At 59.5% G+C, this 25,242-nt stretch overlaps 1 protein-coding gene across 13 annotated transcripts in view; it reads left to right on the top strand.

The window, feature by feature from the left end:
• Positions 1–25,242, top strand: part of MCF2L (MCF.2 cell line derived transforming sequence like) — a 128,412-nt gene that overhangs the window by 100,952 nt on the left and 2,218 nt on the right. For 10 of the 13 annotated variants that reach the window (XM_019443854.2, XM_019443849.2, XM_019443856.2 and 7 more), the window contains 24 exons: positions 719–838; positions 2,621–2,737; positions 3,247–3,396; positions 4,105–4,229; positions 5,165–5,279; positions 8,644–8,763; positions 9,012–9,203; positions 9,623–9,814; positions 10,345–10,504; positions 11,189–11,259; positions 11,465–11,541; positions 11,995–12,061; positions 12,715–12,830; positions 13,952–14,021; positions 15,337–15,429; positions 15,532–15,624; positions 16,253–16,378; positions 17,444–17,665; positions 17,885–17,977; positions 18,938–19,016; positions 19,153–19,219; positions 19,935–20,053; positions 21,555–21,629; positions 24,033–24,151. In XM_019443854.2, coding sequence (XP_019299399.2) covers positions 719–838; positions 2,621–2,737; positions 3,247–3,396; positions 4,105–4,229; positions 5,165–5,279; positions 8,644–8,763; positions 9,012–9,203; positions 9,623–9,814; positions 10,345–10,504; positions 11,189–11,259; positions 11,465–11,541; positions 11,995–12,061; positions 12,715–12,830; positions 13,952–14,021; positions 15,337–15,429; positions 15,532–15,624; positions 16,253–16,378; positions 17,444–17,665; positions 17,885–17,977; positions 18,938–19,016; positions 19,153–19,219; positions 19,935–20,053; positions 21,555–21,629; positions 24,033–24,151 — 2,778 coding nt within the window. Of the gene's footprint in view, positions 1–718; positions 839–2,620; positions 2,738–3,246; positions 3,397–4,104; positions 4,230–5,164; positions 5,280–8,643; positions 8,764–9,011; positions 9,204–9,622; positions 9,815–10,344; positions 10,505–11,188; positions 11,260–11,464; positions 11,542–11,994; positions 12,062–12,714; positions 12,831–13,951; positions 14,022–15,336; positions 15,430–15,531; positions 15,625–16,252; positions 16,379–17,443; positions 17,666–17,884; positions 17,978–18,937; positions 19,017–19,152; positions 19,220–19,934; positions 20,054–20,200; positions 20,294–21,554; positions 21,630–24,032; positions 24,152–25,242 lie in introns of all 13 variants that reach the window. The other 3 variants (XM_019443853.2, XM_019443858.2, XM_019443860.2) reach the window with 2 other exon arrangements.

The following is a 25,242-nucleotide window of genomic DNA, read 5'->3' as shown; positions in this document are numbered from 1 at the left end:
GTATGTTTTGGAACACAGCTTGTGTCTATATGGCTTTGTTTTTCTTTGACAAGCATCTTAGTTCCCTGGGGCTCTCATAACAAGTGCCACAGACTGAGGGGCTGGAAACAACAGAGAGCCACTCACGTCCTCACAGTCTGGAACCCGAGGTCCGAGGTGAAGGGGCTTACAGGTTGGTTCCCTGGGGCCATGCGGGAGACCCTGTCCCTGTCCCCGGCTTCTGGCAGTGTCTGGTGATCTCTGGGGTCCCTGGGCTTATGGACACATCCCCCGTCTTGGCCTCCATGTTGGCACGGCATCTCCCTGTGTGTCTGTGCCCAAGTGTCTCCTTCCGATAAGGACTAGGCATATTGGGTTGGGGGCCACACTGATGACCTCACATAAACTTGCTCACTTCTGTAAAGGCTTTTTCTCCAAATATAGTCACATCCTGAGGCACTGGGGTTTGGGCTTTAACACGTGACTTTGGCAGGACACCTTTCAGCCTGTAACTAGTGTAATAAGCTTTTGACTTTATAGCTGATAACGAACGTGACGTAGCTGCAGAGGCGGTGTGACTTTCTCCTGGTAAGACGTGGGACGTGTCTAACAGCCCAGCGTCAGCAACCACGCAGCCTCAGTGAGCGCCCTTCCGCCTGGACCACACATCCACTGCAGCCATGCAAGGACCCCGCATCCAGCAGTGCGTCTGCCCACGGCCCTCTCTGTTCTCTTGCAGGCGTCCTTCCCGGCAAACCTCCAGCTCGTCCTTGTCCTGCGCCCAGCGGGGTTTTTCCAAAGGACCCTCTCTGACCTCGCTTTCAAATTCAACAGAGATGACTTTAAGATGAAGGTGCCGGTGAGTGGCCTGCCGCGGCTCTGTGGGCAGAACGGAGCGTGACCACGTTCTTGGCCCACGCAGCTGATCAAAACTCTTCAGGTGCTAAGGTGCCCAAGCGCACAGCAACCCCGCTGGGCATTGCCCCTCCATTCCCTAGCGCTCCCCAGGGCTGACATCCACCCTGTGCCTCGGGTGATCCCTGTGGAAGTGCAGGTGCTTGTCAGAGCCACAAGTCTAGAACATTCTTACTGAGGGTCAGGCCGAAGAACGAGAGCCCAACAGGCTGAGAGCCATCATCAGCCTCCTAGCGAGAAGCAGCCAGGCTCTGCCAGTGCCAGAGACCAGACGGGGGCCCGGGGACTGGGTGTGAGTGTCCCAAGCCCACGGAGGGGACCCTGAGCAGCCAGCGGAGTGGGCGGCCCCTGCCTCTTGTCCTCACCCCAGCAGCACAGACAGCCTCAGGGAGGGCACTCCCTGCCGCCAGTCGCCCATCCTCAAGAAAACAAAGGCCACATAGAGCCCCTCCCACCTGGGCACCCAGGAAGCCTATTTCCCGTGAAGCCTGTTTGCACCCCGCGTCACGACAGTCACTGTGGGAGCAGTGCGGGGCAGGCTGCCAGACAACGCCCAGGAAGCCTTTGTTTTCCACGAATTAGTTTGCACACAAGCTCCCAGCTTGTGACCTTGCCTTGAGACCACCTCAACAACGCCCACCAGGTTGCCTTCAAGGACCTGAGCGCCCATGACACTGGTTGTCCGTGACACCTTTACCTGTTCCTCGGTGCACAGTGGGGGGTGCTCTGCCCGGTCAGGGGCCATGAGTGAGGCGCCCCTGGCCCTGTGGGTGAGTCGCATGCTGCAACCCTGACCCCCGGGCTTCGGGTCTTGGAGAAAACCCATGCACCCGCGGTGTTTGCAGCACCGAAACGCCTTCATTTCTGACAGCCCATTTCCTCGACGGTTAGGGACAAAACCACAGAGACACCGGCTGAAAGTTAGTGGCCTGGCACTGAAACCACCAGACGTGCTCTGTGCTCCCACCAGGACCCAGTCTCCTCTGACGGCCACCTCTCAGCCCCAGGGGAGCGTGACACCCATGTCCAGCCACTGGGCATGTGAACCTCATTAACAACAGGTCTCTACACAGACGTGTGGCGTTCAGTAATCAACAACACACAAGGGGGCGTCAGGCTCCATCTGGCCGGAAGCTCTCAGGACCTATTTTGTAGGACCTCAGCATCTGGCTGACAGCTTACAAAGCAAAGGCTGTATTTTTACCCAAAACTCACGGACAGAATGTCCTCAGAAAGGACAAGAGAAATAGACCAATGAAAGCAAGCCCTGTGCAAAGAGCTTCCTCGGTCCCTGAAGCCACGTGTCCCGTGGAAGGGCACGGCCCTGACTCTGGTGATGTCTGTAGTGACTTTGCTGGGCTTTGGTGGGAACAATGACAAAACCATCCTCTTTCAAGTCAGAGCACTGCTCAGTGACCACCGCGAGCTCCCTGGCGGATGCCTGACATGGGTGGTGTGCCCAGCTCTGTCAGGGTTCCAACACCTTCCCTCCCTGCTGAGGCCCATCGTCACAGGCCCATTTCACAAAGGAGTAAACTGAGGCACAGAGAGAATAAGTGACTTGCCTGACGCCAACCAGCCTGGAAGTGGTAGAGCTGAGGTTTAAGCCCAGGTCCAAAGCCAAGCACCTCCTGTCCACACTGCCACCATTAGTGAACAGCAGGAGAGCTTTTCTCCCCCGTCCGCTGGGTGGTCTCTTCATGGGGCGGCTTTCTTCCTCCTCTAGGTCATAATGCTGAGCTCAGTGCCAGAGTTACACGGTTACATCGACAAGTCCCAACTGACTGAGGACCTGGGCGGGACCCTGGACTACTGCCACACGAGGTGGCTGTGTCACCGTACGGTGAGTCGTCCCGGGCCACCCGCATGCGGGTGCTGGCTGCGGGCGGTGGGTCTCCTTAACCCTGAGTTAATCGGCCAAATAGCTTTTGCACTACGATGCTGCCTTTTCCAAAGCTGTGTTCCCAGTAACCTCACTTCTGTTCCCCAAGAATGAGGAGATGGTCTCAGTGGACCGCAGTCATCTAAAGAAATAACATGAGTAATAAGTTCGGGAGTGGCTTTCTCTGGGCTCAGAGACCAAGAAACAACAGCCCTGCGAGGGGTGGGGGCGGATGTGGCCCTCAGGCCTCTCTTAACTGGGCAAGGGGAGACTGGGCGCAGAAGGACTCTGGCTGATGAAAGTGAACGCAGAGAGTGTCCAGTACGTTTCTGAAGCCACCAGGCCCGGGGTCTGGTCTAGGTGTGACTGTGGCTTGCTGTGGTCCTGCCCTCTCTGACAACGCCCGAGCCCCTGCACCAGACACCTGCCTCCCGGTGCAGCTTGGTGATGGCGTTTTCCTTCTTCCCCAGGCGATCGAAAGCTTCGCCCTCATGGTCAAGCAGACTGCTCAGATGCTGCAGTCCTTCGGGACCGAGCTGGCCGAAACGGAGCTGCCCAATGACGTCCAGTCGACAAGCTCGGTGCTCTGCGCTCACACGGAGAAGAAGGACAAAGCGAAGGTACGTGTGGTTTCTGTGCGAGGCCGCCAAGGGGAAGCAGCCCCGTGGGCATTGGGCAAGACAGGCCAAGGCCGCTCCCAAGATGCCTGGGGCAGGGGACCTGGCGAGCGCTCCCAGGGGAACTGAACGCACTCCTTTCTAAAAGCGGGCTCGTGGTCAGACTGAGGGACGTGGAGCCTGAGTGCAGCCAGGAGCCGCAGCCTCGCTCTGATTGGGCGTCTGAGGTGCCGGGGCTGCAGGGCCGCTCACCAGGCGCGTCTGCCGCTTATGAGCGCGAGCAAGGCAAGACTTCTGCCCCCAGTTCCCAGGCGGCAGGCCGGGTCATGGGCCGCCTTGGGCGACCACAGCCCGCAAAGCAGTGTCCGTGCTCCAGTACTGACCCCGTGCCCAGGGAGCCTGTGCCGGGTGGGGTGTGGCTCTGGGTCAGTGGTGGCCATGACCCTCTCACTGGTGGTCCTTGGGGGCAGCCCCCAGCCCGAGAAGCCTGCCCTCTCTTTCGCTCCTGGCGGTGGGGACACTGTGGGATCAGGCCCACAGAGGTCTGGTTTCCTGCTATCTCTTACCTCATCCGCCGACCCCGAGCGACCTGTAGCCTTAGCTGTGCCCCAGCCACAGTTGGGGGAGTCTTCCAACACCTGCCGTCCTTCAGTGGCTCTAGGGGAACAAGGGAGCGAGCGTGGGGTGCCAGGCCCTGTGCTGTCCCCGCAGGAGGACATGAGGGCGGCCCTGGACGAGGGACAGAGCCTCCTGCAAAGCGTCAGAGAGCCCCTGGCCAAGGGCGGGGGGCGGAGCCTGAGCCAGGACCAGCTGGACAATCAGACCACCGTGCAGAGGTGAGGCCCGAGCCGGGGGCAGGGCATGGCCACGGACTGGGGACAGAGTGACAGGCGGCAGTGACCCCCATCCTCTCGTCCTCATGGGAAGAAAGGGGGCCACAGGTCCTTACCGCTGAAATGCTCTTCTTCCATATCCCGAAGAAAGTGGCTGTTCTGGGCAGGAAAATTTCTCAGAGCGAACAGCACTTTTCTGCAGGCTGGGAGACATTCAAGGGAGTCCGTGGTGACAGGGTCTTGCCAGCCTCATGGAGCCTCTCCCCTCCCCACCTGCCCAGCCCTGCCCACCCGCTGGTGTGCCCGTGAGGAAGGGACCCACCAGCTCCCGCCCCCCACTTGAGCCTCGGGTCTTCTCGCCTTCCCTGTGAAGGGGACCGCGAGCACGTCCTCCCTGGGCCCCCTTTGTGTGGATACTTGCCGTCCCTAACACCGCATGGCGCCCCGGAACGCCCGCAGCTCCATGCATAGGCCAGGTCCTCGTTTGGGGAGGAGGCAGGCACAGGAGCAGAGCCTCTGAACGGCTTGCTGGTGACACCCAGGCCACCACAGGCTGACCCAGGCCCAGGTTCACACGCCAGGCCAGTGCTCCATGCTGGGGACGTGGGAGGCCCCAGGGGACGTGGGGGAGGCTGGGGTGAACCCCAGTGCTGACAGGGTAACACGCACAGGGTGGCATGGCTCTGGCCTGGGAGCCGTGACCGCGAATGGTGGCAGCTCACTGTGCCCTTCGTCCTGAACCCAAGTCAGATGTGAGAAGCGCAGAGCACTGTCACATCAACCTTGTAACACACTAGTCCCTTCCCCCTCTGGCACATTTGGCCTGCGAGTCCCGTGTCCAGGGCCTGAGAGAGAAGGCGAGGGTCCGGGCAGCCCTGGAGATGGAACCCGCGCCCTGCACCTCGCATCCGCTCAGACGGAGCCTCACCCCTGCCCAGGCTCCTGGCCCAGCTGAACGAGACCGAGGCCGCCTTCGATGAGTTCTGGGCAAAGCACCAGCAGAAGCTCCAGCAGTGTCTGCAGCTCCGGCACTTTGAGCAGGACTTCCGAGAGGTGAGTGGTCGCGGTGCCTGGCGCTCCAATCACAGGAAGCCGCTGCGTGCTGAGCTGCCCTGGTGACGGCAGCGCCACACGGAGCCGTGAGACTGGGTGGGACGAGACCTTGGAACGCGTGGCGAGTGAGCCATTGCGCACAACAGGTTACCAGACCCCGTCGGCATGCACCTCCTTCTGTGTTCCCCAGGGACGTGTCCAGGAGCCATGCATATGCTCCTTTACCAGCGTGCATTTGTCTGCGCCTGCTGTGTGCTGGCCCAGGGCCCCATCCTGCCCATACTGGGCGGCACGAGGGTCAGGACAGGGAGGCGTGGTCCTGGCATTAATCGTCAGCGTTGGGGCTCCACAGAAGCCCGCTGGTCAGTCATTTTTGCAGGGTCAGGACACGGACACATCTGCCTGCCCTCACCCTCACCATGGAACGACATTTTCCCTGGGCCTTCTGGTCAGGACTAGGGGTGGGTGGGGGGTGGGATCTCAAGGGCATGAGAAACGAGTAACAGCACCAAGCCCGGCACTAAGGCTATTGTAGGGCCGTGTGCAAGGGCAGGTTCCGACACCGCCCACCCCCTGCCACCGACCAGTCCTGAAATGTCACGTTTCAGAAAACATGGGATTGGCTCAGTTAGCGATCACTGCCAAGCTTGGGCAGGCACAGGGAGCCAGCCTCCCCAACTTGGACCAGAGAGGTTTCCCACCAGCCCCTGTGAACAGCACGCCGTTGGGGGCGCATGGAGAGCGTGGTCGTCTGTGACGTACTTCTGCAGGGGCTGAGGAAGGCTGGCCAAACAAGCTTTCTATTCTGGGTGGTTGCAGATTTGTGTGCATTGTGAAATAATCCAGCAAGACCTCACGTGCCCTCAATCCAGCTTCCCCCAGAGGACACATCTTGCAAAATCATGCTCAGCATCGCAGTGTGGACATTGACACTGACACACTCAGCACACAGAACATTCTGTCCCAACACAGACCCGTGTTCCCTTCTTACAGACACACTTCCCTCCCACCCCGCCCCAGCCTGCTCCGTTCTGAAGTCCTATCCCTCCCCCTCCTGAGCCCCCAACCACTCCTGAACCCCCACCCCCTCCTGAACCCTATTCCCTCCCACCCCTCCCCCTCCTGAGCTCCCAACCCCTCCCGAACCATACCCCTCCCTCCTGAACCTCCACCCCATCCTGCACCCCTGATAACCTCTGATCTCCCTGTTTCCATATGCTATCGTGTCAAGAATGTTCTAGAAGTGGTGCCACGCATACTTGGCCTCCTGGCTCTTTTCAGGCAGCACCGTCTGTTAAATTCCCTGGAGATGGAGGCAGGTGTTGCGTCTTCGCTCTTGTCCCCGCTGAGTAGTTAGTGTCCTGGGCCGTGGACCAGCCACGGTTTAACCGTCCTCCTGTTGAAGGACACCTGGGCTGTTTCCAGGACTTTGCTACCATATAAAACGTGCCACTGTCCATGTGAACACAGCTATCATTTCCCTGAGGTAAATGCTCAGGGGTGCAGTTGGGGGTCATGGTTGCTGATGTTCAGCTTTCTGAGAAGCTGCTGACGTGTCCCCAGAGCGCCTGCACCTGTGCGCCCAGTGGTGCGCATGAGGACGTGGCTCTTGCACGCCCGCACTGTGCCCGGTGGTGTGCATACCTTACACGCCTACTCTGGGGGTATGGGGGGCGCCTCACTGTGGCTCTGCTGTGCGTTTCTCATGGCTGGCGACACGGACCGGCCTGCCTGCACTCGTGGCTGTGTCTGTCCTCTTGGTGAAGTGCCTCTTCTTCCTGGTTGCCCGTTTGTGACCCTCGTCCTGGGTGGGGGTGGGGGTTTTACTCCTGTGACTTGGGAGTTCCCTATATGCGTAGGTCCTGGCCCCGGCCAGACCTGCGGTTTGAAAATCTGTTCTTTAGTTTGTCCCTGTGTCTCAGCCTCTGACAGCACTTTTCACACGGCAAAGGTTTCAATTCTGATAAAGTCTCATTTACCAATTTTTTTCTTTTAAGGATAACACTTTTGGTCCATCCCATATCCTAGGTCCCAACCATGTTCTCCTCAGCTTTTCTTCCTAAAAGGTTTATAGTTTTACGTGTAAGTCCGTGATCCATTTTGAGTTAACTTTTGTGTAGGGTGAGAATCAGGTCCTGGTTCAGTTGTTTTTGTTTTTTTTTTTTAACATTTTTATTTATTTTTGAGAGACAGAGTATGAGCAAGGGAGGGGCAGAGAGAGAGGGAATCACAGATTCTGAAGCAGGCTCCAGGCTCTGAGCTGTCAGCACAGAGCCTGACGTGGGGCTCAAACTCATGAACCGTGAGATCATGACCTGAGCCAAAGTTGGACACTTAACCAACTGAGCCGCACAGGCACCCCTATTGTTCAGTCTTTAATCTTGGGATGTCCAGGGGCTCTGGTGCGGTTGTCAAAAAGGCTGTCTCTTCTCCACGGGAGAAGAGAAATCATGTCAGAAAGCCATTGGGCAGTTCTGTTTGGGTGGGTTTCTGGGCATGCACCCCATCCATCTGTCAGCACCTCGCGGTCTCGGTGACCATGGCTGTGCGGTGAGTCTTGAAGTCAAGTGCACAGTCCTTCTGTTCTCTCCCAGAATTGGCCTAGCTCTGCTTCTGCTCTGTTGGCTGCATCTATGTTGTAAGATCTTGCCTATATCTGCGCAGCTCTGCTGGGGTCTTGATAGGAACTGTGGTAAACCTGTATTTTAGGGAGAGTCAGATCTTTCCTACAGCGAGTCTCCCCATCAGTGAATGCAGTGGGTCTGTCTTACCTTGCATTTAGATTTTCTTAGAGCTTTTTCATCAGTGATGTACAGTTTTCAGCAAACCATTTCAGTACATGTTCTGTTTGATTTACACTTAAGTATTTCATTCTTAAGCAATTGTAAATGGTGTTTTAAATTTTGGTGTTCGTGTGTTCATCACCATAGGTAGAAATACAAGTGCTTTTCACATGTCTATCTTGTCTCCTGAAACCTCGCTGATCTCACTTTTTCCAGGAGTGGTTTTCTAAGAGTTCGGGGATTTTCTACATATCGGAGTAGGTCATGTGCAAACAGGGATGGCTTGGTTCTTTCCGTTTCTATCTGATGCTTTTTGGTTGTGTTTGTATTTGTTCAGTTGTGTGTTGGTTTTGCTGTCTTGCACCGGCTTTATGACTGGTGGACACTCTTGTTCTCACCGATGTCACAGCTGTCCTTAGGCTGCAGGACTTGTATGGAGGCTCCTTGTCATGCTGAGGGCATGTCCCTCTGCCCGGTTTCCCGGGAAGGACCTGGCTCTTCTGTCCTCCCTCCTCTCCTGCTTCAGGCAGGACCTCCATACCTGACATGGGCCCGGGCCTCCTGCCCCTCCTGTGTTCCAGATCAAAGCCTCCTTAGACGCGCTGGCCCAGAAGATAGCGACCTTCACGGATGTGGGCAACAGCCTGGCACACGCAGGGCATCTCCTGAAGGACCTCACCAGCTTCGAGGAGAAGTCCAGCGTAAGGACGGTGGTGTAGGCCATTGTGGGCAGGAGACAGCCTACGGGGGGTGCTCAGGGCACCACCAGGGTCACTTAGGAAAGCGGGGGAATGGGGCTATCTCGCCATCCGGTGGGGGGTGTCCGCGGGTGGAGGGACAGAGCCCCTCCCGCTCTCACTCCCACCCTGACGGATCCCACCCAGGAAATCGCACCTGTTGCTCTAACAAACCCAAGCTGAGCCGTGTGCCTGGGGTGGCTCCCACGCAGGTGTCTGTAGAGCGGGCCCTCGCACTTGCCCTGGAGGGTGAGAAGCTCATCGACAGCAGGCACTACGCTGTGGACTCCATCCGCCCCAAGTGCCATGAGCTCCAGCACCTGTGCAACCAGTTCGCGGCAGAGGTCGAGAGGAGGAGGGGGCTGCTCAGCAAGTCCCTGGAGCTGCACAGCCTCCTGGAGGCGGTGAGACCCCTCCCCATGCCCTCCTGGTCCCGCGGGGTCCCCCTCCCCACACCTGCCCCTCCCATGTGGACCGCAGTCACTGGCTGGAAGCTGGCCCCACGCCCTGCTGTCCATGGGCCTGTCTCAAGGCCCAGCCAGTCACAGATGCCCATTTCTAGAATTCACTTGCCACAGCTGATAGATCTTGCCGAGGACCAGAAATTCTCTGCACTTGGCCCCTCTGTCCTCTGTGTGAACGAGTCCAGGCCGGATGATGCACGTAGCCTTGGGGCGCCGTGTAGCTGGGTTGCAGAGATCCCCAGAATCGTGGCAGCCGCTGGTGGGACCGGAGGGCCCCGGCCTAGCACGCGTAACACACACGCCAAGACCCAGCCTCTGACGGGCCCGCTCTCTCCCTCTGCCATGCTTGGCGTGTCCAGTCCATGAAGTGGTGTGATGAGGGAATCTACCTGCTGGCCTCACAGCCTGTGGACAAGTGCCAGTCCCAGGAGGGTGCTGAGGCGGCCCTCCAGGAAATTGAGAAGTTTCTGGAGACTGGCGCAGAAAACAAGATCCAGGAGCTCGACAGAATCTACCAGGACTATGAACCCGTCCTCACCACAGACCTGATGGTAAGTGGGGCCCATGCTCGTGGTGGGGGCAGGGGCGGCCACCATGAGCTCTTCTGGGACCCTGGGTGTCTTGAGGCTCAGCTTCCCCTCAGCACAGGATTCCGTGACCCGGCGGCCCTCCTGTGCCTGGGGTCTTTCTCTGCAAGACCACCACTGGGAGCGCCCCCACCTGGTTTCCCCAGCACCCCACCTCCTGCGTGCCCCCCTGTACATCGCGCCGACCCCAGCCCCCACTGCTGCCCAGCCAGCTGCCCACACCCCCAGGGCGCCCACAGGGTCACACCCTTCCCGCAGGGAACGTGTGGGGGCCACGTGTCCCTCCCTCCCTTCCAGCTGACTCTCCTCAAAGCTCCAGGTCCTGCATTCCACGGGGTCCCACCCCTCCCTCCTGCGGCGGGGGTGGGGGTGGGGGGAGTGCAGGGTTGCGCCCTGGCGGCTGGCTGTGACACTACAGCCCAGCCTCTAAGGAGGCCAGGCCTCTCACTTTGCTGGCATCGCTGGCTCACGAGCCCACACACGTGTCCCTTCAGGAGCATGTGCAGAAGGTCTACCAGAAGCAGGAGGGCACGGAGGAGATGTTCCACCGGAGACAGGCCAGCCTGAAGAAGCTGGCGGCCAAGCAGACGCGGCCCGTGCAGCCGGTGGCCCCCCGGCCAGAGGCACTCACAAAGTCACCCTGCCCCTCCCCAGGTGTGCACAGCCACCACCCCTCCCGTCCACGGCGGGCCCTCGCCCAGTTTGTAAATGAACTTTTATCGGCACAGGGCCAGTGTGTGCCGAGTGGTTGGGGCAGAGAGGGGGTGGCCTGTGGACTAGGACATTCACTGGCTGTCCAGGGACTTTTCCCTGGTTAGCATTCCGGTCTCTGCCCCAGCCCATCTGTCCTCAGTACTGTTGCCAAAATGGTTCTCCTTCAGCATCTCTGACCACAGCCCAAAGCCCCCGAGGCAACAGCCCCTCATGGGCTCCTTGGAGCCCCTCCTGCAGCGGCACCTGCCCGCCGTCCTCTTCGGGGCTTTGGCAAGTGGGCCGCAAGTTGGTGAGACTGTGGAGAGCCGGCCCCCTCCCGCCACCTGCTGCAGCATGTGGCACCCATCAGAGGGGACCCTGGCCCCTGGCCCGGTGGTGTCCGGGTCCCTCGTGCTCACGGACTCCATGCTAGCCTGTGCGGCCGGCCATCTTCCTGCTCACCTGTCTCCCACCTGCTCTCCTCTTTCTCCATGTTTCTCTGCTTTCCTCACCCTTCTCCAGGGGACTTGCTTCTTTTCTCTCTGAAAGTTCAAAGTAACCCCAGGTGCTCCCAGGTCCAGTCCTTCCTCTCCAGGCAGTAAGGTATGAAGCCACGTCTTCCTTCCCCACTTCTTTCCAAACCAGGCAGCCGGAGAGGCTCTGAGAACAGTCCTGAGGGCAGCATGCTCCGGAGAGGGCCCTACAGGAGGGCCAAGGTGAGGCCACAGTCCATGCTGCCCCCACAACAGCTGCCCGCCATCGCGGTCCAGCACCACCGGGCTCCTCCTGCCCTGCCTGTCCTGTGGGACCTCAGATTCCTCCCCAGACGGGGAATGAGGTGGGGCTCCTTGAAGTCAGGACGCCAGGCTGCACCTTCTGGCATCTGAATGCTCAATGCGCTGTGTGCTCGTCTTTCCCCAGAGCGAAGTGACTGAGAGCCGGCAGGGCCGCGGCAGCTCCACAGGCGACGAGGAGGAGAGCCTGGCCATCTTGCGGAGGTGAGCGGCTCTGGTCCAGACACGGCAGGTGCGACCCTGTCAGATCTCCGCCTTTGGCCGCAGAGAATCAGAGTGCAAACAAGCCAGAGCTGGTGGATAGTCAGCTTCTACCCCAAAGCTGGCGTCCTGGCGTGGACACACGTGCGCCACGCTGTGGACAGATGTACGGTCCACTTCTGGGACCAGGACTGATCCGGTTTCTCCTAGAAAAGCCTGTTGTCCCTGGACCCTCAGGCAGGACTCTGGTGACTTGAAATGGCTCGTGTCCCCCTTTCTCAAGCCGTAGGTGACAAGACTGATTCCACAGAGACAGGCGCGTAGCCACGGCTCCTCAGTGGGCTGCACCCATGTGCTGGCGCCCTCTCTCTTCTCCCACCATCCCTGCTCCGAGCATCTTCTCTCTGTGCCCTTCCTGCTCTAATGCTTTCTCCGCTGTCTGTGCCCCACTCACAGGCATGTGATGAATGAGCTCTTGGACACGGAACGGGTGTACGTGGAAGAGCTGCTCTGTGTCCTGGAGGTGAGTCTGCAGGGGTGGGGGGATGGCCAGGGAGCCCCGGGGCCCGTAGGCCCGCCCGCCCCATGCAGCAAGGGTGAGAGGATGGTGGCGGCTTTACTCGCACGGCCCCACTGGCGGGAGCGGGGACAAGGAGATTGAGGTACGTGGCTCAGGGACCCGCTCCAGCAGCACGTGGCTGACCCCAGGAGTGTGGCGGGAGCGGGAGGCTGCGTGTGACTCCATTGCAGGAAGAGCTGAACCGTCTGGGTCTGGGTGGAGGCAGAGTGGAGGCCCCGGGGAACTGTTGCCAGCAGGGCAGGGGGCTTCTGGGCACTGGAATGTTCTGGATTTGGGTCTGGGTGGTGGTTACAGGGGTGTAGACATTGAAATGAGTCATCAAGGAGTACCCCCAAGATTTCTCTCCTTCATACAAGTTACGTGAATCCTCGAAGTTAAAAAGCAGAAGGACAGATCCCCCCCCACCCAAAACAGATGGTGCTGTTTGTAGCTCACGCACGTTGGTTGGCACTTGCTGCCTCGTGGTCGTCCTAGAAACGGCCGGTGAATAAATATGGATGGATTCACTTTCTAAAACCTGAGAGGCATCCTCTCCCCGCGGGCCTCCCTCCAAGCACGTGATGGAGGCCGCGTTCCGACCCCTCCCCTCCACGCAGGGCTATGCCGCCGAGCTGGACAACCCGCTGATGGCGCACCTCGTCTCACCCGGCCTCCAAAACAAGAAGGACGTTTTGTTTGGAAACATGGAAGAGATTTACCACTTTCACAACAGGTCAGGCCCTCCCCTGCCCACCCCTGCTGGGCAGGGTCTGCCTCTAGAGCAGGCCCCTGCGGTGAGCAGGAACCAGTGGGCTCGGGTGCACGGCGCCCCCAGGCTGGTTCCCGCGGCCCACCTGCCAGCCCGGAGATGTCGGATGCCCGGTGCTTGGAGGACGCAGGAGCTGCTGGCCCACTCCCGCCGGCCAGCAGGGGCCGGTCTGCTTGGCATGAGCGTTGGGCCCTTTGGGGCAACCCCGAGGCCACACTGCCCAGCCAGGTGCATTTCGTTCCCAAGCCTGTTCTTGAAAAGGAGGCAACGGCAGACATCCCCATCCTGCCCTTCTCCCCTTGTGAGCGCTGTCTGTGGCTGCCGTGGCTCCGGGGGCAGAACAGTGGTCCTTCTGTGGCTGTTCATCCCGGGCTCCTCACTGCAGTTTGTGGGAGCTTGTGGGGCAGGACGTGAGGAGGTGGATGCAGGGTGCATGGGGAGGGGGCAGTCACACAGACGGCACGGGCCCTGCCCTCCTCTGGGCTTCTTGTGTCTGACCACGTGCTTTCGCCCCTCGGTCGCTAGTGTCTCTCACCCACTGGTTCACAGAGGAGGCACTGGTCTGCATCCGGGCCCTCTGGACCCCACCCCTTTCCACAACGGAGGCACACGTCAGGTGGCCTGGTCCCTCAGTGTCCTTGGCTCACCCCAGCCTCCGCCCTGTGTCCCTAGTGGCTCTAAGCCACGGTGCTAGTGTTGTGAACTGACCCCAGGGAGCTCTCCCTCCCAGCAGATTCACCGCAGGCTCCGGCTGGGCATCTGGGAGTGTCCCTGGGGCAGAGCTACCTGGGTGTGGGCAGGGCTTTCACAGCTGGGCCTCACGCCTTTCTGTCTGTTGAAAAGGAGCTGTCCCAAGCTCTGTGTGAACACCAATGTCAGAAACATGAAGGGACCCACGAAGGGGCCAGAGTGCTTAAACCTGAGAGTTTGCTTCAGCCAGGACCCAGGAGTGACCCGTGTGGGCTGCAGACTATCCAGACTTAGAAATAAAAGTCATCAGGAAAATAGTATCTGTTGATTTGTTATAGGAAGTGTCTCCTTTGGGTTGCTCATCGCATGACCTAATGCAAACTTTCTTTGTCTAGAATATTCCTGAGGGAGCTGGAAAACTACACTGACTGCCCAGAGCTGGTTGGAAGGTGTTTTCTGGAACGGGTATGTGCTGTTTCAACATGTGCTTGATGGTGCCTTAGTTGTTAAAATAATAATGACTTTAATGTGTTTTTGTTTTGTTTTGAGAAAGAGTATGGGGGGCGGAGAGGGGCAGAGAGGGAGGGAGACACAGAATCAGAAGCAGGCTCCAGGCTCTGAGTTGTCAGCACAGAGCCCAACGCGGGGCTTGAACTCACAAACCATGTGTCATGACCTGAGCTGAAGTCGGACGCTTAACCGACTGAGCCACCCAGGCTCCCCAATAATGAGTTTAAACCCTATCACAGTGTCCTTCTAACCAACTGAAATGACAAAGTTTCACTCTGTTCCTGGTTTGCCTAAGAGGATGTGATACTTTCTGGAAGGGCCAAAAGTATATTTTTTCTCAAGTCCAAAAAGTTCAAAAAAGGGAAAAAGTATAAAACATCAGCATTTCGAAATGGCAGATTTATAAAGTGTCTGTCTTGCCTGTACACGTTAGAGCTGAACTTGTCTTGAGGTGGTATTAGTGTCATGTCTGGTCTTCCCCTGGTCACCCCTCTCCGCCCACCCCCATACTAGCAGGTGTGGGACGGGTCCCCTTATCTTTCTCCCTTTGAAACTGCAGACGGCCCCTCTTCCAGGCAGGGAGAAGCAGTGGGAGATGACAGGGCATCTTCTCAGGCCAGCTTCACACACTGCTCGCTGAGCAGTGTGGAAAATGTAGCGAAAGTGAAGCCATTTTCACAAAATGAGATGGAGGCTGAGACGCATCACCATGAAATAGGGCCATCGGGCAGAAGGAAGGAGAAGGGGCCACATTTGTCCTTCTACCCTGCCTGCTCACTGGGGACGCTTCTGGGTGCTGTTTGAGAATTGGGGTGGAGGGTTCCTTCACACTGCAGGTCAGTGGTTCTCAAAGGAGGCCCCCTGGCCGACAGCACCAGCATCCCGGGATCTTATGGGGAATGCAGGTTCTCAGGTCCCGGCTGCAGCTGCTGAAGCAGAACCTGAAGTGCGGCTCTGTCGTAACAAACCCGCAGACGGTCCTGGTGCACACGCAGGTCTGCGCACGAGCCCTGCGTGTTCTTTCCCTGGAAAGTTTGCGCACACTTTAAGTCTGTTATCCTCACGGCACAGAGCCAGCCGCGTGGTGCTAACCTGTGTGAAAGGCGTCTCAGGACTAGCGCAGCCCTGAGCAGCGGTCCCTGGGGGAGCCGTTTCACAGCTGCCCCACAATGAAGGACGCAGTGTCTGTGGTGGAGGAGGTGCACGCGGTGCAGGGCTGTCAAATCGCACCCCGAGGCACTCTGTGACGTGCACTCTGTCCCCGGCTCAGATGGAAGAGTTCCAGATCTACGAGAAGTATTGCCAGAACAAGCCTCGCTCTGAGAGCCTGTGGAGACAGTGCTCCGACTGCCCGTTTTTCCAGGTGTGTCTGGGGACCCTCCTAGTGAAGAGTGCTGTCTCCTCATTAGCTGACTGTCACACAGGGAACAAGAGGACCCTGTAAAGAGGTTTCTGGGACTTGCAGGAATGCCAGAGGAAGCTGGACCACAAGCTGAGTCTCGACTCCTACCTGCTGAAGCCAGTGCAGAGAATCACCAAGTACCAGCTGCTGCTCAAGGTGACGTGCCCGCAGCCGCCTGCCGCCCCTGCTGCGCCCTCCCAGCCCCGCACCCCTGCCAGGGCCCTGTCTCTTCACAGACCTGTGTGGAGGGCTCACTGTCCGCCGGCCATCATTGGGGGGGGCGGGGAGCACAGAGGTGACCAGATGGGCAGACTCGTGGAGCACACTCGCCACTCGCCCTGGGCCGTGCGCTCACACACAGTCCTCCCTGCAAGGCCGGCCCCGGTGCGCAACCCGGTGGACGTGAAGGGCATGCCTTCAGCCGTCCCATGTTTGGGGGTGCCAGGTTGGAGACAAAAGAGTACCCAGGTCTAGGAGTGGGAAGGCGGGAGCTGCACAAGGGGCCTCGCCCCATCCAGGCCTGGCCGCCTGGCTCGGGAGGCATCCCTGTGTGCAGCGTCAGGCAGGACTGTGGGAGTGAGGCACGGGGCGGCAGGCCTGGGGGTGGCTTCCTGAGCTGGTCTGAGGCCCGCGCCCCAGGCAGACCCACCACGAGCGGCCTTGTCCGCGGTGCCAGCTGTGCAGGGAGCCACGCTGCATGTCCTGAGGGTCCAAGCATGGGCACGCAGAGCGGAGCAGAGCGTCCAGTGCCCCGCGGGTGTGTGAACACGGCCTCGTCCCCCAGGAGATGCTCAAATACAGCAAGAGCTGCGAGGGGGCTGAGGACCTGCAGGAGGCACTGAGCTCCATCCTGGGCATCCTCAAGGCCGTGAACGACTCCATGCACCTGATCGCCATCACCGGCTATGACGTAAGGGCCTCCCCGTCCGCTGAGGAGCCTGGTGACGGTCCACCCACCGTCCTCGCAGAGCTGTGCCTGGGGACATCCGTGTGCGGGTGTATCACCTGCATACGCTGGGGCGTGCCCTGGCGCACAGGGACATGGGAGCCTTCACACCTCCCGCACCCACACGTCCCTGCACCCGCACCCACACCCCCCTGCACCAACACCCTCGTGCACCCACACCTCCCACACCCGCACCCACACGCCCCTGCACCTGCACCCACATCCCCCTGCACCCACACCCACATGCCCCTGCACCCACACACCCCTGCACCTACACCCACATGCCTCTGCACCCATACCCATACCCCCCTGCACCTGCACCCACACTCCCCTGCACCCGCACCCCCCTGCACCCCCCTGCACCCACATGCCCATGCACCCACACCCACACCCCCCCACACCCGCACCCACATGCCCCTATACCCACATGCCTGTGCACCCACACGTCCCTGCACTCGCACCCGCACGCCCCTGCACCCACACCTGCACCCCCCTGCACCCACACCCACACGCCCCTGCACCCACACACCCCTGCACCAGCACTCCCCTGCACCCGCACCCACACCCCCCTGCACCCGCACCCTCATGCACCCACACCCACACCCACACCCCCTTGCACCCGCACGCACACACCCCTACACCCACGCACCCCTGCACCCGCACCCACACATCCCTGCACCTGCATGCCCCACACCCACACACACATCCTCCCACACCCAGCAGATGGGACCTTTGTCCTAGCGGATGGTCCTCTGCTGGCACGTCCTCACCACCCAGAGTCCAGCGTGTGCATCCTGTGGGTTTAGACAGGGTGTGAGGCCCGTCTCCCTGCTGGAAAGCCCCTGTGCTCTGCCTGTTCACCCTCCCTGGCCCCCGACCACCCCCGGCTCCTGTCTCCCCAGTTCTGCTTTTCCCCAAGCATTACATAACAGTGGTCTACGGGACACAGCCCACCCACCCCCCACCGCCCAGGCGGCCTGCTTCCGTTTGACGACGTGCACATAAGGCCCCACTTTGTCCTGGGCTTAGGGGAACCTGAGTGACCTGGGGAGGCTGCTGATGCAAGGCTCCTTCAGCGTGTGGACAGACCACAAGAAGGGCCACACGAAGGTGAAGGACCTGGCCAGATTCAAGCCCATGCAGCGGCACCTCTTCCTGCACGAGAAGGCCGTGCTCTTCTGCAAGAAGAGGGAGGAAAACGGGGAGGGCTACGAGAAGGCCCCTTCCTACAGCTACAAGCAGTCCCTGAACGTGAGTGAGCCTCAGTCCCCGCAGCCTCGGCCACGATGCCCACTTCAGGCACGGGCCACTCTTATCTCTGGGTGTGGGAGTCTGGGACCCCGGGCGTCCTCAGCCCCCACCCCAAAACCGCTTCCGTTGCTTCGGGAACCCACCAACACCTTTCAGGGATGGGAGGCCGGCTCTCATCCTGCACACTCATGAGCCCGTCTCCCTGCTTGGCGCTGTCAGATGGCGGCAGTAGGCATAACCGAGAATGTGAAGGGCGATGTGAGAAAGTTCGAGATCTGGTACAACGCCCGGGAGGAGGTGTACATCATACAGGTAGGGCTGGTGTCCCCGGGCCGGGTGCTGGGCACGTGTCAGAAAGGCCTGTGGCAAGAGCTGGTGTGTGTAGACTCTTCCGTGTGACTTTATCACCCAGAAGCCATTTAGGGGCATTGCCCTGGGCTGTCGCTACCCTGAACTGGGCCCAGGAGGAAGTACAGGAAACCAATGTTAGGGTGCTCCGAGGGCGTGGCCGGGAGCACGGGCTTGCATGTGCCTGGACGGCACACCTGGGCCATGCTTATACACGTGACCGGGCTGCCTCACTGGTGAGGGCCGGAGGTGGGAGGCCATGAGTGCCCCCTGAGTCTGGTGAGCCCAGCGCCCTGTGAAGGGGCGCCCTTCACACCCAGGCATGCTGGCGGGACGTGGTGGCCACGGAGCGCTGTCACCACGCACACCAGCACTGCCAGGCCCACGGCGATGACATGGGTCTGCTCGGCATGGGCTCAGGCACCAGCCCCAGAAGCTGCCAGAACAGTGGCCGGCCTGCTTCTCCAGAGTCCAGCTGCCCGCCCGTCACTCCCACAGGCCTCACACACTGCACCGAGGCGAGACGGCGGCCTGCTCCCCTCTCTGGCCCTGAGAGTTAGAGTCTACTTCAGGGTCTCGGACTCCTGTCAGACATGTCACCTAACACAACACCCTGGGCCACTTCCCAGAGGAAGGTGCTCTCAAAGGGTGGTCTGTGCCCCAGGGTTTCCACCAAGTCAGGCACCAGCGAGGGCGCAAAGCTGGTGGCCAGGCGGTCACAGCCCGCTGCCTGTGTGGCCCACAGACCCTTCCTGTCATGCCCATGAGGCGGTCCCAAGGCAAAGGGACCATTTCTCCTTCCTTCTGGGCAGAGCTCTTGTTATCAGTCCCCACGGTCATCCTCAGAAGCTACCAGGGTAAAAGCAAAGCGGCATCTTCAGGGAACATGCACCCTTACCTCCTGGCTTTCCCCCTGGGGCACAGGCACCGACGGCGGAGATTAAAGCAGCCTGGGTGAGTGAGATCCGCAAGGTGCTGACCAGCCAGCTGCAGGCTTGCAGAGGTAAGAGGTCTGGGCCGCCAGCGGCTCCGCTCTGCTCCGGGCGCATTCCCACACATGTCCAAAGCAACTCCCAGATTGTTGGCTGTTGTTGGAGGTGCGGTCGTGCAGCACAGGGTCTGTGTGTTCCTTCCCGCAGAAGCCAGCCAGCACCGAGCGCTGGAACAGTCCCAGAGCCTTCCTCTGCCCACGCCGCCCAGCACCAGGTGAGGGAGCCACCTCCGCTCGGGACCATGGGAGCCTGTCCCAGAGCCTGCCTCTGCATGCGCCACTGGGTACACACGGCCCCTTCCCTGAACCTCCTCACTGGGAATTTGCTCCAAGCCCCCGGGACGGCTTGTCCTCTGGCATTACGTGCTCGGGGGTCCATCCCTGCGGGCCAGCTTCGGGGACGGTGTCTCCGGCCCCACCCCTGGGTGCTGCTGGCACAGGTGACTGTTAGCTGCCAGGTTTCCATGACGGTCGCGCTTCAGACAGGGCCTGTCAGGTGCCGAGGCGCAGAGCCACGCCCGCGGCTCACAGTTGATAGACACGCACGTTTCGGGTGCCAGCCCTGAGGCTGGCTTCACAGGACCTTTTCTGCCCTTAGCCTTACTTTGTTACCGTATTCATTCGCAGCTTTATTTTTCTGTTTCTTATATAAGCACATCTGGTCACTCGTGGGACAGGATGGGGGCTAAGTAAATAATGCATAGAACAATAGTTTGAAAAGAAAAAGGCCACCCCCCCCCCATCCCTGCAAGTCAAAAAGTCAGCAACCATCTCCTACGTAACAGGAAGCAGGTGGATTTGTTCTCATTCAGTTCTGCCCGGTTAACCCGGAAGTGCGTGGAGGGCAGGATGGGGCCCAGGGTCTCTGCCTCGGATCCTCAGGGAGGCTGGAAAACTAACCAGGCCACGTCCTCCTCCTTTTTTCATTAGTCCCTCGAAAGGGAACACAAGAAACATCAAAAAGCTGGAGGAAAGAAAAACCGACCCCCTAAGCCTGGAAGGATACGTGAGCTCCACACCGTTGCCGAAGCCCCCCGAGAAGGGCAGAGGTGGGTGTCTCTGCGGCGCAGCCCCGTCACGGCTGTCCCCGAGTGAGCAGGCGCGTCCAGGGCGTGCACACCTCTCAGAGGAGAGCCCGTGTGGGCTGGCGTGTGTCCCCGAGCACCCCCACTCCGTCCCTCTGTCTTCCTTCAGAGATGACACAGCCCTGAGCTCTACCTCAGAGAGCTCCGCACTTTCCAAAACGCGCTTTGCTCTGCCGGGCCTTGCTGCCCTCACAGGTCAGAAAGGTAAAAGGCGCCTGCCTCAGACCCACGCCCCGGACGTGCCGCTCACCCCGGTGGCACGCTTCTTGTTCGTGTGGTGATCATTCGTGTGGATGGCCCGACAGGGGCGGCTGCCGCCATCGTCACCACGTGCAGCCATTCAGAAGCTTTGCCCACTGACCCGTTCTCTTCCCTGGCACTGGCGTGTCTGTCCCACACATGGCCAGGGGCCTCTCACTGGGGGCCTTTTGTTTGCAAAGGAGGAGGCAGGCTTCTCTGGCAAACCTTGCTCGCAAACTGCACTCGTCTTTTGCTTTTTTGGTGCACCTTCTCCTGAACCCCCACCCCATCCTGCTCTGTCCTGCCCGGGACTGACGTTGGCGGGCCCTGGGGCGCTCACTAGCACACAGGCCACATAAGGAATCCGCTGGGTGGGAACCTCGGAAAGCTTATCTGCCTTGAAAGGCTCCTCGGTGGTGAAGCGTGTGGGGGGAAGGACACAGATGAGCCCACGGAGCCTGGAGCTCCGGCCGGGTCGTTACAGGACCACCCGCCCGATGCTAAAAGCCAGTGTTTACGAGTCGAGGATTCTTTTCACTCATCCAGAAAATTAGAGGGTTTTTTGTTTGTTTGTTTCAACTTACAAAATACTTTTAAGTTGGCCTCAAACTTTTTATTTTTAAAATATTTTTTTCACGTTTATTTATTAAGAGAGAGAGAGGGAGACAGAGACAGAGTGCCAGTGGGGAGGGGCAGGGAGAGAGGGAGACACAGAATCCAAAGCAGGCTCCAGGATCTGAGCTGTCATCACAGAGCCCGACGCAGGGCTCAAACTCACGAACCGTGAGATCATGACCTGAGCCGAAGTCGGACGCTTGGCCAACTGAGCCACCCAGGCGCCACAATCAAACTTTTTTTAAAAAAGGAGAGAAGCGCTCTGGTGCCGTGTACTTTGCCAAGCATGGAAAGTGCATACACTACACACTTTTATGCAGAGTTGAGAACCCGCGACCACCTGTAGCCTGCTGAAGTGAGGGTACGATTGCCACCGTCGGCCCGAGCTGGGTCTCCTCTCCCCCCCTCCCCGTTCCCGGGGCCACTCCCGTCACCCGCGGGGCCCTGTGGCCAGCTTAGTCTTGTGCACAGGAAGCCACTTGGCAGCAGTGGGAACCGGCCTGCTGGCGGTGGCGTTCTGTCCCTTGTGAACACTGCTCCACACACCTCCCACGCCCTGCTTGCAGCCCCTCACTCTCCTGTCTGTTTTTGCCTCTTCCTTCTTCCGCAGCTTCTCCTACCAGTCCTGGCAAAAAAGCTAAGCGACATGAAGTAAAGAGCGATCCAACGCCTTTTGGTTTACGAGGTAGAGTGGCTCAGCCTTGTGACGTAGCCTGCCGTCTGCGTCCCCATGCGGCTGGGGACTCTGTCTGCCTGGCCGGGGCTCTCCCCCCAGGATGCAGATCACGATAGGTCTCTACCAGCCAGACGCAAATTCCTTGTTTTCTTCAAAAGCATGACGCTCTGGCGACAGATCTGTGATGACATCACCCTTCTCAGCTGGACTCCTGCCGGGTCTGCCCAGAACTGACCCCCTTAGGGGCTGCCGACGCCTGGCCGGCATTCGGATTGGGCTGTTTCTTGGTGGCTGTGTGGCCGCAGGCCTCCCCCGTCCAGGGCGCCCGCCCATCCCCTGCTTCTTGGTGGGAGAAGCCAACAGGATCTTGTCAACTGACCATCTTGCAGGGAGATGACCAATAGTACAGACTGAGGGGGCCAAGCTCCATGTTGGAACTCAGGCCATTTCTTGCCCCCTCATATCACGAGGGTAAAGTGCAGCCCCCAAAACCTGAAGATCCCCTGGCCCAGGCTGAGGGGCTGAGGTTCTCAGGAAGGATTTCACTTTGTGAACCACCTTGAGTTTTCCAGCAACTGTGAAGTTTCCCAGGGGCACAGGCTGCGGCTCTCCAGCATCCCCGGGGTGAGAGCTTGGAGGCCAGGGGCCTTGGCCCACCCTCTCAGCCTTCACAGGGATGCACAGTGCCCCGGGGCCTGGGACAGGGGTCATTTCTGCCCTGACAGCCTCATTTCCTACCTCATACCTGGAGACACCTGAGCACTGCCCTGGCTGAGTTCCCTTGGGCAGGAAGCTGGGGGGCTTCAGCCTCACCCACGGCCACCCACCCATGGTTCCTACCGCCTTTCAGCCAAGTTGTGTCTCCTCCCGTGACAGGAAGATGAGGCAGCCTCGTGAGGTCACAGTGGACGTGACCTGAGTGCAGCGCCTGGGGCCCAACTGCTAGCCCCTTTTCACACCCTCCCACTGCTCCCTATTGCCCATCCCACGTGCCCCCCACCCCGAAGCAGGTGACAGCGCACACGGGTCTCCTGGGGAGGCAGGTGACAGCACGCACAGGTCTCCTGGGCATTCTTGCACATACTTAGCAGCTTGCCCCCTGAAAAGAGTCATCTTCCCAATGTTTTACTCAATGCCGCTGTCAGGAACTATTTTGCAGAGGAGGGAGGGGACCCCACTCACCGTCACCTGGGCCTGATGTCCTACACACTCACCTGCACGTGCGCAGATCAAGTGGGTTGGTGACACTTAGCTTCCCTCTTGGGCCTCGGTACTTTCCTGTCCACCCCCCCATCACACAGTCTTGACCCGGGTGAGCCTGGTAGAAAGGCTTCCAGAGAGGCTGCTTGTCCCCACAGAGGCGAGCGAGCCCTTTGCACGCACCTGCTGTGACTCCCTCACATGCCTCAGCCTGTCGTCCTCAAGGAGGGCACGCCTCCTGCCACCCCACGTGTAATCTGGAACTGGTGTGCCCCGCCCGCACCCAGCAAGCAGCCTTCTCTTTCCAGACCCGCTTGCTTCTTGCTGCACAGCCATGGGACACATGGCCTGATGCTCCAGACTGTCACCTAGTGCCAGCATCACTGTGTTTGTTCAGAACCCAGAATCTGACATCTCCTATCTCCCCACAACTTACTTGCATTCTCCCCCAAATTTCCCCCAAATGGGAAATACAGGTGCTACTCTTTGGGCCTACAAGGCAGTGGAAACGCTGATGAAGGGCTGTGCACGCATTTTGTAAAGTCCCCAGAAAGATCTCTCCCCGCGTTTGCTGGCCCAGCCGAGCTCCGCGGCTGGAGCTCACACAGGCAGGCGGCCTGGCCTGGAATCCCAGCCTCACCACGTGGCCGAGGGGGCTCAGCGGCACTGTTAGCTTCTGTGTGCGGCATCTGCTGGCCTGCATCACAGCGCCCCTACCTCGTGGGCTAAGGGCCAGGACGGGCCGGCACAGGGCACGTGCGGTGAGCCTCAGCCCTTGTGTGAGGGGCGGCCCCCCAGGCGGTCGGCCGGGTGTTCACCCTCCAAGTGCTAACTGCAAACTCCTTCCCTTTGGTGGCATTTGCTCCAACACAGCGGGATGGCGACGTCCCAGGCTAGTGGTTACTCAGGATCTCTGTGCTCCCCTGGGGCCACATGCAGGGGCAAAGCGTCAGGGCCTGCGGGACCACCTCCCTGAGGGGCTGGGGTTCACTGTGTCCCCCCGGCTGGCAATGGAAGCACGTGCATGGGCCCTGTCCCCCTGGACTGTGCCTGGCTGAAGCACCCGTGTCAGCAGCGTGCCCCAGTCTGCGCTGCGTCCCGCCGGAAGGTCTTGGCTGGCTCCTGGGAAGGGGGCACGTGCGGGTGGTGGGAACTGCACAGACCCCCTTCACACAGTGAGGGTGGTCCTCACTGTGGCCCGCTCTCTCTCAGGTTGGAGCAAAACGTCTCACCCCTCAGAGGCCCCTGAGGACGACGGCTGGTCGAGTGCTGAGGAGCTGATCAATTCCTCGGATGCGGAGGAGGAGGGCAGAGTGGGCCCCAGGAAGCTGGTAACCTTGGGTCCCACTGGGCGTTCAGCCTGGCCCCGCTGGCCCCTGGGCGGGAGAGCTTCAGAGCACGACCTTACCAGTGCCCCACACTCTTGGCTGCTGCGGGCACATGTTAGGTGCCAGGGCCCCCTGGGGTTGTGCGCCCGCCCGCCTCCATCGTCAGACCAGCCTGTTTCAGAGGGAACGGTGCACACACCTGACTTGCCCTGCAAATAAGTAGACTGTTCTGAGGAGCCACTGTAAAGTGATGCCTTCAGCTCTTACTTTCTAGAGAACTGAACTGCTTTAAGTATGGATTTGCATTCTTTTTTTTTTTAACTTTTTTTAATGTTTATTTTTGAGAGAGAGGGAGAGCTAGAATAAGCGGGGGAGGATCAGAGAGAGAGAGAGACACGGAATCCGAAGCAGGCTCCAGGCTCTGAGCTCTCAGCACAAAGCCCCACGCAGGGCTCGAACCCACAAACCATTAGACCATGACCTGAGCTGAAGTCAGACGCTCAACGCACTGAGCCACCCCAGATTTGCATTTGAAACAAGGTCCTTTAACACAGCGGCAAGGAGAAGCTATTCACATATTAAATCATTAGAGTCGGGTGACACTAACAGATGCTTGGGGCACTCCATGCTGCCCTGGTCCTAGCTTCAGAGCTTTGTCCATGTGTACATGTCAAACATGGAGCACGGACTGGGTACCAGGCACTGTGGAGGTACAAAAGACAAAGCAGAGAACAAAATAGACAAGACTCTCCACTCTCACAGGGAAGCAGAATAAAAGGTAGTGAATACGGAGCATACTAGGCGAGGATGACTGCCGTTTCAGATGGGAGGCCCGGGGACAGGAGGGCACTCCAGGAAGAAGGAGCAGCATGTGCAAAGGCCCTGGGGCAGAGGGCTATGTTTGTAGTGTTTGAGGCCGGCTGCAGCAGAGGGGGCAGCCAGACCACCAAGAGTGGGCCAAGGGCACTTTGCACGTTAGTTAGGATTTTTAACATGGTCATGGTGAGAGACCTCTGGCATCCGCTTACGATTAGGAGCTCTTCCCAACTTAAGGTGACAGTCACATGAGAAGCCTGACAAACAGCAGGGCCCTG

Source organism: Panthera pardus, unplaced genomic scaffold (genome assembly GCF_024362965.1).
Source record: "Panthera pardus isolate Hobbes unplaced genomic scaffold, ASM2436296v1 HiC_scaffold_1, whole genome shotgun sequence".
In the NCBI taxonomy this organism is placed as follows: Eukaryota; Metazoa; Chordata; class Mammalia; order Carnivora; family Felidae; genus Panthera; species Panthera pardus.
This window is presented reverse-complemented; position numbering and strand designations above follow the sequence as displayed.